This window comes from Gadus chalcogrammus, chromosome 16 (genome assembly GCF_026213295.1).
Source record: "Gadus chalcogrammus isolate NIFS_2021 chromosome 16, NIFS_Gcha_1.0, whole genome shotgun sequence".
In the NCBI taxonomy this organism is placed as follows: domain Eukaryota; kingdom Metazoa; phylum Chordata; class Actinopteri; order Gadiformes; family Gadidae; genus Gadus; species Gadus chalcogrammus.
The window spans coordinates 1,137,254-1,148,608 of record NC_079427.1 but is presented as its reverse complement, the minus strand read 5'-3'; the positions used below and the strand labels follow the sequence as shown (position 1 = coordinate 1,148,608).

At 50.5% G+C, this 11,355-nt stretch overlaps 1 protein-coding gene across 1 annotated transcript in view; it reads left to right on the top strand.

Annotated features, from left to right (window-relative positions):
- The window catches only part of LOC130406697 (mRNA decay activator protein ZFP36L1), a 1,760-nt gene extending 1,008 nt beyond the window's left edge, over positions 1-752 (top strand). Inside the window, exon 2 of the mRNA XM_056612377.1 lies at positions 9-752. Coding sequence (XP_056468352.1) covers positions 9-752 — 744 coding nt within the window. The remainder of the gene's footprint in view (positions 1-8) is intronic.
- The last annotated feature ends 10,603 nt before the right edge of the window (positions 753-11,355 follow it).

The window sequence follows — 11,355 nt, the reverse complement described above, 5'->3', positions numbered from 1 at the left end:
GCTCCAAGTGCCAGTTCGCCCACGGCGAGGAGGAGGTGCGGGGGCTGCACCGCCACCCCCGCTACAAGACGGAGCCCTGCCGCACCTTCCACACGGCGGGCTTCTGCCCCTACGGCGCCCGCTGCCACTTCATCCACAACGCCGACGAGATGCAGGACGCCTCCTCCTCCTGCTCCTCCTGCTCCCCCGGCCCCGCCCCGCCTCACCGGCCCCGCCCTCCTCTGCTCCGCCACAGCTTCAGCTTCGCCGGCTTCTCCTCCTCCTCCTCCTCCTCCTCCTCCTCCTCCTCCGGTGCCGTTCCTCAGACCCTGGGGTCCGCCTTCCAGCCCGCCCCCTCCTCGCTCCTCTTCTCCCGCGCCGCCTCCGTCTCCCCTCCCCCGTCCTCCACCTCCTCCTTCGGCAGTCCGGAGCTCCTCTCTCCTCTGTTCCCGGAGCCGGGGCCCCGGTCGCTCTGCTCCTACCCCTTCTCCGGCTCCTCCCCCTTCTCCGGCTCCTCCCTCCTGGCGGCGGACGTCGCGGACTCCGCCCTCCGCTTCTACGCCCTCAGCGATGCCGTCGCCAAGTGCCAGGCCGCCGTCTCCTCCGCCTCGTCCTTCGCCGCCGCGGGGCTGCAGCGCTGCGCCTCGGCCGACTCCCTCTCCGAGGAGGGGTACACCTCCTCCTGCTCCCTGAGCTCCGGGGGCTCTGACTCCCCTTGCTTCGAGGGCCGGCGCCTCCCCATCTTCAGCCGCCTGTCGGTGACCGACGAGTAGACCTGAGGAGGAGCGGGAGGCCGGAACACCCCGGGACTCCATCTCCCATGATCCTCTGCTCCTGCCCGGACCGCCAGAGCGGTGTGTGTGTGTGGTCTCTGAGCTCCCTACTGTGCATATTGCATTCCCCTCATCCCAGCAGCGGTAGCTGCTCCACGTTGCTCCAGTTCTGGCAGACTCTCGTGTTCTGTGCTCTGGAACGTCTGTGTACTGTTGTATACCGTTCATAGACCCCCCCGGCCCGGCTCTGACGGAGAACCTCTGGGGGGGGCCGTCTCCCGCTCAGAAGGAGAATCAAAGGGCTCCCTGACGGCCGGGGCGCCCCCGCCCTGCCCTCTGCTGCGGGGGTGATTCATTCGTTCATTGAGACACCAGAGGTTCGGGAGCCCCTCCCTCTGGGTACCAAAGCGGACTGTAGCCCCTCCTTCAGCGGCTGGTTTTAGCCGGTGTTGACGTCGTAGCTTACCACTGTTCCTAGTTATTTATTTGGTTGTATTGATTGTGCTTTTGTATTTTGACGATGCTTCTCCCCGTCAGTTGTGACGTAGTGTGATGGATGTGGCGAGGAGGAGAGAGTCCAGAGGAGGGAACACACTCGGCATTCCTACGTCCTGTTGCCTTAACCACAGCGTTCCCAAACTGGGAATCTGCTCCTCGCCTCCTTCACTCTGAGTCGTGGAATGACGCGTCGTATGGTCCCAGCCGACCGGTGCCACTCTGGGACGGCTCCTTCTCAGCACGTCCAGGCTGAGCCTGAGGGCCACTCTCAGCTAACCTGTTGCCCCAACTAGAGGTCGACACAGACACCGGGCAGACCAGCAGTGAGCTGACTGACAGGACCAGCAGTGAGCTGAGTGACAGGACCAGCAGTGAGCTGACTGACAGGACCAGCAGTGAGCTGACTGACAGGTAGAACCAGCTGAGGGTTGACTGACAGGTAGAACCAGCAGTGAGCTGACTGACAGAACCAGCAGTGAGCTGACTGACAGGTAGAACCAGCTGAGAGCTGACTGACAGGTAGAACCAGCAGTGAGCTGACTGACAGGTAGAACCAGCAGTGAGCTGACTGACAGGTAGAACCAGCAGTGAGCTGACTGACTGGTAGAACCAGCAGTGAGCTGACTGACAGGTAGAACCAGCAGTGAGCTGACTCACAGGTAGAACCAGCAGTGAGCTGACTCACAGGTAGAACCAGCTGTTGTTGGGTGAAGATACAGGAACCAGGCCACAAGCGTCTTATGAAGGGAAAAAATAAATTTCTTTAAGGCCTGTTATTCTTTAAGTGAATTCAGAGCTAATTCAGGTGCTGATGTTAACTGTTAGCCACGCTGATGTTGGCGGTAAGCCATGCTGATGCTAACTGTTAGCCATGCTGACGCTAACTGTTAGCCATGCTGATGCTAACTGTTAGCCATGATGATGCTAAAGTTGCTAGCTTTTGGCCTTGAGGTCAAGGTCCTTTTGACATTTGTTAATTTAAAAAAATCTATTTATTTGGTTGTTCAGAGTGAAGTATATTGTGTTTCCTTCTCTTTTTTTATAATTTAATTGCATTGATTGTTGACATTCCATGGAGTGATATTCAGGCTGTTTATCTTAATATATTGTCCATTTTGCTTTGAAAATAAAGTCATTGAAAACATTTCTTGGGTGATTGAATGATTTCCCTCCTTTATGTGTGAGTGAGCCTGAGACCGCTCACTTACCTTGTGTTGGTCTGAGGGTAGAACCACAGACAACACAGTAGTAGCAGCACAAACATAGAATAAAAGAGATCTATTCAACTGCTGAATAAAGTCTCTTTAGAACAGAGCACGTGGCTCCAGAGACCACAAGAGACAACCTGCTGACGGTCAACAGGATGTTGAATAAACTTGATTCACCTATTAATAAGGGACGCTTCCTCCTTATTACCGCACAGCCACTCGCCATATGAGTGGGGAGGGACAGAGATAAGCCAGTAAAGGCTAATCATACAGATTCCTCTTTCATTAAACTAATGATGAATTAACACAAACCGTTTCAACTCATTTCCTCTCCAACCAGCCGCTTCTTAATGAGCGAGCAGGAGAGGGAGGGAGTGGGGGGGAGGGAGAGAGGGGGAGAGGGGGGGAGTAAGAGAGAGGGGGAGAGGGGGGGAGTAAGAGAGAGGGGGATAGGAGCGAGGGGGAGAGTCTGAGAGGGGGGGTGAGGGGGAGAGTCTGAGAGGGGGGGGGAGGGGGAGAAGAGGAGAGGGGCGGAGGGGGAGAGGAGGAGAGGGGGAGGGGGGAGGGGAGGAGAGAGGCGGGGGGAGGGGGAGAGGGGAGAGGGGAGTGGGGCTGAGGGGGAGAGGAGGAGAGGGGGAGGGGGAGAGGGGGAGTGGGGCTGAGGGGGAGAGGAGGGGAGGGGGGAGGGGGAGAGGGGAGTGGGGCTGAGGGGGAGAGGAGGAGAGGAGGAGAGGAGGAGAGGGGGAGGGGGAGAGGGGGAGTGGGGCTGAGGGGGAGAGGGGGAGGTTAAGGGTGAGGTTGGGTGAGGCTGGATGAGGCTGGGGGTGGAGGATTGGAGCAACAGATGCCAGAACAAAGAGCTGCTTCAGAACAATGGGAACTCCTCACTGATTCCATCTATTCACCAGTTAGGCTCTGCCCCTGGCCGGGCGGCTGGGTAGGGAGTGTGTGTGTGTGTGTGTGTGTGTGTGTGTGTGTGTGTGTGTGTGGTGTGTGTGTGTGTGTGTGTGTGTGTGTGTGTGTGTGTGTGTGTGTGTGTGTGTGTGTGTGTGTGTGTGTGTGTGTGTGTGTGTGTGTGTGTGTGTTTGTGTGTGGGGGGATGGGCTGTTTGAATGTGTTTGTGTCTGACATCATCTTTTGTGCGTCTTTCTCTTTTCAGGCTAACATCTGTATGCTAATGAAGCTAACTGGGAACAGGTTGACCTGTGAGTGTGTGTGTGTGTGTGTGTGTGTGTGTGTGTGTGTGTGTGTGTGTGTGTGTGTGTGTGTGTGTGTGTGTGTGTGTGTGTGTGTGTGTGTGTGTGTGTGTGTGTGTGTGTGACACACAAAAGCACACACACATACACACACAGTAACAACACCATTACAAAAAAAAGACAGAACTCAAGCACACAAAGTTACACTTACAAATAGACATATGGAAACAAGTACACTTGTTTCTCTTACTTCCCTACACACACACACACGCACGCACGTATGCACGCACACACACACACAGCCACACACACACACACACACACACACACACACACACACTCAGGGGAGGGGATGAGCAGGATAAAGAGTTTTAAAGAATGTAAAAGGAGTAAGAGTGAAGGAAAGGAGAGACAGAGGGAGAGTGAAGGAAAGGAGAGACAGAGGGAGAGAGAAGGAAAGGAGAGACAGAGGGAGAGAGAAGGAAAGGAGAGACAGAGGGAGAGTGAAGGAAAGGAGAGAAGAAAAGGAGAGGGAGAGTGAAGAAAAGGAGAGAAGGAAAGGAGAGACAGAAGAAGAGTGAAGGAAAGGAGAGAAGGAAAGGAGAGACAGGAGAGTGAAGAGAGACAGTTCCAGGAGGCTGAACGGAGACAGGTCTGTCTACTGTTGGAGAACCTCTCGTGTTTCTACTGATAAAACAACAGTAACAGTTAAGAGCACTGAAGGGGATTTTACCGCAAATTATCGAATTTGTACTGCAAATTAGTTACTTCCCTTGGATGACCCCTAAACCCTCAACGAATGAATGAATGCAGCGGAAAGCAAGCCATTTGCTTTGGTCCTTGCTACAAATATGAAGTGGGATTTGGGCTAAAAATGCATTGTTCTTCAATTGGACGGTGATTATTAAAGAGAAGGTGCCTCATCAACAGTATTGTATTGGATCCCAGCAGTAAGGGTTCCGTCGTCTGGGTTCTAGAGAACCGACAGGTTCTCAATGCGATCCAGAACCTAAACTACAAGTAGCTTGTTGGTCTATACGAGCCTCAGCAAGCCATGAGTATGTTGTTGGTGGCGCCCCCTATGGGCTACTCCAAGGAACCAAGGCCTTGACAACTGTCTAAAGAAAAAAATAGATTAAATTTCTGGTTTCTCACTGTAAAACCCTATATTCATAGATTTAATGTAATTTATGTTAAACAGAATCTCGAGTTACAACTATTTTTCGTTTTCTTTCTTTACTATGTTGGTTTTTTCAGATGCTGCTATCGACAAATCCACAGACTTTCAATGTTGAGTGTAAATCCATGTCTATGCGTTGTATAGTCATCTGAGCTGTGTGGTTTTGGGTTACTGTACAAAACAATAAAAAACAGGTGAATTTATTTTTCTGTGGATTTTCGACAGACCAGGCAAACATATATTTGTGGGGCGACCTGGATGTTTAAGATGCCAATGGTTCACACAAAAGTCCATTCCAAAAGTTGATATGATACACACGAGAGAGACAAGACCTTAACCTCACACAAGAGAGACAAGACCTTAACATCACTCTAGAACAGGGGTGGGCAATTCATTTTCCCAAAGGGCCACATGAGGAACAGGACTGTTGAGGAGGGCCGGACCAATAGGCTAAATTCAATTCAGCTCAACATTAATTTGATCTCTTTATAAAAAGCGGTAAAATGTAGGGTATTTGATAAGCTGGGACTGGTAAGAGTAAATGTTATGATAAGAATATGAAAAAAATAAAGCAGATATGTTACAAAACGCAGTTATGTTAGTATTTAACTAACATCCACAAAAGCAATTGTGAAAATATTAGCATGTTTTTACCATTGTTAAAAAAGAACAGCATTGAATGAACTTTATAAAGTGCTATTACTATTTCATTTGCAGCGTAAATACAGCTGTTTTTTTACGCAGCTTTTTCTTTGGATGAAAAACTGGAGCAGACATAGTACAAACTGACAACATGTCACTATTTGAACAGTATACTCAAAGCAATTTTAAACAAAATGTGCATGTTTTTGCCATTGGTTTTTCAGAACAGCAATAAATTAACTTTATACAAAGTGTTATTATCTTTTTGTTGTTATTTTTACTACTCCATTAGCTGTTTTTCAGTTATTTTTTCCTTGTTCAGTGAGAGAAATCTAGTCTGTGCTTGGCTTGAACAACTGCACTGAAGTCGGGATAAATGTTTGAGGTGGATATGCGCAGGACAGCTGACAGGTGATTATCAGTGAGAGAAGATCTGCATCCTGATTTGTTAAACTTCATCACTGAAAATGTTTGTTCACATTTCACCAGGATCGACCTACCTTTCTCTGGGCATATTAGCGCAGCAGAGTCCACCAAACACTTTTTCCCCTTCCCAAAATGGCTTACTTTTTTTGGCAGTTTTGTGGGATATCACAAAGCTGGTCTTGGCTGCTGCATCCCTGGATGTGCAACGCTTGGTAAAACAGCCTTGTTGCTGTAGCAGTTTAGCTAGCAAAGCTTCAGATGTCCGTGCCCGATCTGCATCAGTCAAGTTGCCGTATTTCTCCGCGTGTTTAGTATTGTAGCGGTGATTCAAACTATAATCCTTTAACACAGCGACCTGTTCTCCACAAACTAAGCACACGGCTTTACCTTTGATTGCAGTGAAAAAATACTTAGAAGTCTATGTTTGGTTAAAAACTCGGCACTCTGTATCTACCTTTCTTTTTTTCGCATGAGCTGACATTTTTCAGGAATAACAGCCATTCACGTCAGCGCTAAAGTGAGCTCAGTTCGTGGCTCATGGACAGGTTCTTCTTATACTTATTTTTAGTTGCGATTTGCAACCAGAGAAGAGCTGGTTGGGACGCGGACTGGTTAGAAACGGTCAAAGGGCCGGATGTGGCCCGGGGGCTGTACACTGCCCAAATCTGCTCTAGAGGGACAAGACCTAAACACACTAGAGAGACAAGACCTAAACACACTAGAGAGACAAGACCTAAACACAATAGAGAGACAAGACCTAAACACACTAGAGAGACAAGACCTAAACACACTAGAGAGACAAGACCTAAACACACTAGAGAGACAAGACCTAAACACACTAGAGAGACAAGACCTAAACACAATAGAGAGACAAGACCTAAACACACTAGAGAGACAAGACCTAAACACACTAGAGAGACAAGACCTTAACACACTAGAGGGACAAGACCTAAACACAATAGAAAGACAAGACCTAAACACACTAGAGGGACAAGACCTAAACATCACACTAGAGAGACAAGACCTAAACACACTAGAGAGACCTGAACACACTAGAGAGACCTGAAGACACTAGAGAGACCTGAACACACTAGAGAGACCTGAACACACTAGAGAGACAGACCTAAACACACTAGAGAGACCTGGACACACTAGAGAGACCTGGACACACTAGAGAGACAGACCTAAACACACTAGAGTGAGTGGAGTTCATGAGGAGTTCATAACAATTATTGATGATCATTGTTTTCAAAAGATGATAAATAATAATCGAACCTTTCATAGTAGTTCAATCAATATGGCAGGAAATAAAGTGTGTAAATGAGGTGTGTATTTAAAGTGTATCACAGAGAGCACATCGCAGCCTCGGATGACTAACCACTTGTCTTGGGAGGAGTCTGTGGTCTGGGAGTATGGGAATGCCGATTTGTTGTGACTTTGCAGAGCAACGCGTTTTGCGTCCCTGAGACACAACGCGGTTAACCTCACAGTTGTGGTCGAATGGCTCCCCCTAGAGGCCAGACCTTTCCACTGCGGGTTAACCGTAGATCTATGGACACGTCTCAGGCCATTACTTCGAATACTAGTTCACCCAAAGGGTGCGTATACTCTCACCCCTGTTGTTCATTATGTACACTGATATCTATCTCAACAAATATCTAGGGCACAGTATTTGATAACCAACTTAAATGTCATACAATTACTGGTAACTGTTACAAAGGGACAAAAAACAGTTCACTTGCTGAGAATGCTGAACTCTTTCAGTGCCTCTAAAGATATTTTGAGAATTCTTTACCAATCTTTCATTGAGAGTCTTTTTCATTCATATGCCGGAGTAACAGTCTGTCAGTGAAGGACAGGAATAGTTACATAACATTGTAAAGACCTGCTTTAAGATCACTGGAATCCAGCTCAAGAGCATCAGTTCATTGTGGAAAACACACCGGCTCCTTTTGACCTTTTGACCCCAGACTTCTGGGGGAATAGCTGAATCAATTTATTGGTCAATCAGAAGTACCGGTATGTAAATATCTTCCCGGTGGCGTAAGAGAACAAGAACAAGGTGTCTTTTAACATCTACGCTTCCAGGCGATTGCAACAGTGCCACACATGAGCATATTCGAACATGTTTAATGGTAGTAATTAGCTGTCGAAATTGGAGGCCTTAATCAATAATGAGCAGCTATTCATTTGCTTCCCGATGGTCTAGGACATGATCTCGGTGTAGCAAGAGAGCAAGCTTGATCTCATTGGACTCAGCTCAACGTGTAGATACTAAATAACATGTAACTTTTCAAAAATCTCCAACGGGAAGCAAATCTATAGCTGGTCATTATTGATAAAGGCCTCCAAAATCGACAGCTAATTACTACCCCGAAACATATTCATATTCATTGTGCGTCGAGGAAACTATTTTACACAGGGACAAAATGCACGGATAGGAAATCCTAGAAATGGACATTTCTGGGTATCCTTGATCTCTTATAGCACGGTATGATGTTACACTGGCAGAGCATCTTAGAAAGGCTGCCTCTAAAAAAAACACCGGATATCTGTCCTGGTGCCCTCAAAATGAATTTTTTGATTCAATATCAGAGTGTGTTTTAGGTCAAATTTGTGCCCAGATCAAAGAGGGGGGGGGGGGGGGGCGCCTGCTATGTGTCTGCATACCCCCCAGAAAGTAGGCAGTTGCGCCCCTGGTAGGGACTATCCTTTCCTCCCCACTCCGGACCTATGCAAAGTAACGCCCTTGCTTTATTCTTACACACTTCGGACGTGTTTATTACTTCCCTAAACTGACACGAACTCTACCGCTCGCTCTCCGACATAAACATGAGGCCAATGCACGTTACTTGCATGAATAGTTTAATCATCAACTTGTTGGTTTCTCCATGAAGTAGTTTATAATTTACACGAACAGAGAACGGCAACTTACCTCTTGGGGCGCAATAAAGCCCCCCCCCCCCCTCCCCAAATCAATGCCTCTTGTATACAGGGCTCCGAATTTGGTGCTAAGCCCCTGGATATGCGTTCAATACTTTCTCGTGCGCACCAGATACTTTCTCGTGCTCACGAGAAACGTTAAATTTTTTTTTTTACTCCATGTCCCTTTACGGGTTCTGTAGATGAACTCGCCAGTGTCATTAACAATTAGTGTGACGCTTTCCTTCAAAGAAACAATTATTTCCGAAATTGTTTCTAATGTTGATACAAAGGATAAGTAGGCTAGACACAATGAAGTTGGCGAATATTAACCACAGCTGTACAACAAGCATGTCATCTAAATACCAGAGTTTGTTAGGCTTCCGCCTGTGAACGATTGAATGCCTCAGAGCAACTCCGAGCTCCGCCTCCAGATATATCCCTTCACTATGGATGAGCTGATAAGGGCTTGGCTCTGTAAGTCCCTATGGCAGGGCCGCTGCTCCCCAAACGCAGAGCCAAACCCCGCCCCTGAACCATAGGAACCATGGCTCTACCACCCAGACCCCAGACCCTACCCCCCAGACCCTAGAACCAAGACCCTACCCCCCAGACCCTAGAACCAAGACCCTACCCCCCAGACCCTACCCCCCAGACCCTAGAACCAAGACCCTACCCCCCAGACCCTAGAACCAAGACCCTACCCCCCAGACCCTACCCCCCAGACCCTAGAACCAAGACTCTACCCCCCAGACCCCAGACCCTACCCCCCAGACCCTAGAACCAAGACCCTACCCCCCAGACCCTAGAACCAAGACCCTACCCCCCAGACCCTACCCCCCAGACCCTAGAACCAAGACCCTACCCCCCAGACCCTACCCCCCAGACTCTACCCCCCAGACTCTACCCCCCAGACCCTACGCCCTACCCCCCAGACCCTAGAACCAAGACCCTGCCCCCCAGACCCTAGAACCAAGACTCTACCCCCCAGACCCTAGAACCAAGACTCTACCCCCCAGACCCTACCCCCCAGACCCTAGAACCAAGACCCTACCCCCCAGACCCTAGAACCAAGACCCTACCCCCCAGACCCTAGAACCAAGACCCTACCCCCCAGACCCTATACCCCCCAGACCCTACCCCCCAGACCCTACGCCCTACCCCCCAGACCCTAGAACCAAGACCCTACCCCCCAGACCCTAGAACCAAGACCCTACCCCCCAGACCCTACCCCCCAGACCCTAGAACCAAGACTCTACCCCCCAGACCCCAGACCCTACCCCCCAGACCCTAGAACCAAGACTCTACCCCCCAGACCCCAGACCCTACCCCCCAGACCCTAGAACCAAGACCCTACCCCCCAGACCCTAGAACCAAGACCCTACCCCCCAGGCCCCAGACCCTAGAACCAAGACCCTACCCCCCAGACCCTAGAACCAAGACCCTACCCCCCAGACCCTAGAACCAAGACCCTACCCCCCAGACCCTACCCCCCAGACCCTACCCCCCAGACCCTACCCCCTACCCAGAGGCGCTGCATCCCATTAGGCATACCAGGCAATTGCTTGGGCCCCCGGTCCACTACTAGGGGGCCCCCTAGAGCCCAAAAAAAAAAAAAAAAAATCGCTCCATAACCCCCCCCCCCGCCCCCCGTCAACAATCCCTCCATAACCCCCCCCCCGCGTCCGTCCGTCCGTCCGTCCGTCAACAATCCTCTGCCTAGGGCCCCCACACTCCCTAGAATCGCCCCTCCCCCTACACCCCAGACTCTACCCCCCAGACCCTACCCCCCAGACCCCAGAACCAAGACCCTACCCCGCAGACCCCAGACCCTAGAACCAAGACCCTACCCCCCAGACCCCAGAACCAAGACCCTACCCCCCAGACCCCAGACCCTAGAACCAAGACCCTACCCCCCAGACCCCAGAACCAAGACCCTACCCCCCAGACCCAAGATCCCAGAACCAAGACTCTACCCCCCAGACCCCAGAACCAAGACTCTACCCCCCAGACCCCAGAACCAAGACTCTACCCCCCAGACCCCAGACCCTACACCCAAGGACCCTACACCCCAGGCCCCAGACACCAGACCCTACCCCCTACCCCCCAGACCCTACCCCCCTGAAGACCACCATGTCTGCTGCTGGAAGCTCTCCTTCTCAGTCAGAGCAGGGGACATGGTGGTCTTCAGCCTCTATCGTCAGAGCAGGAGACATGGTGGTCTTCAGCCTCTATCGTCAGAGCAGGAGACATGGTGGTCTTCAGCCTCTATCGTCAGAGCAGGAGACATGGTGGTCTTCAGCCTCTATCGTCAGAGCAGGAGACATGGTGGTCTTCAGCCTCTATCGTCAGAGCAGGAGACATGGTGGTCTTCAGCCTCTATCGTCAGAGCAGGAGACATGGTGGTCTTCAGCCTCTATCGTCAGAGCAGGAGACATGGTGGTCTTCAGCCTCTATCGTCAGAGCAGGAGACATGGTGGTCTTCAGCCTCTATCGTCAGAGCAGGAGACATGGTGGTCTTCAGCCTCTAT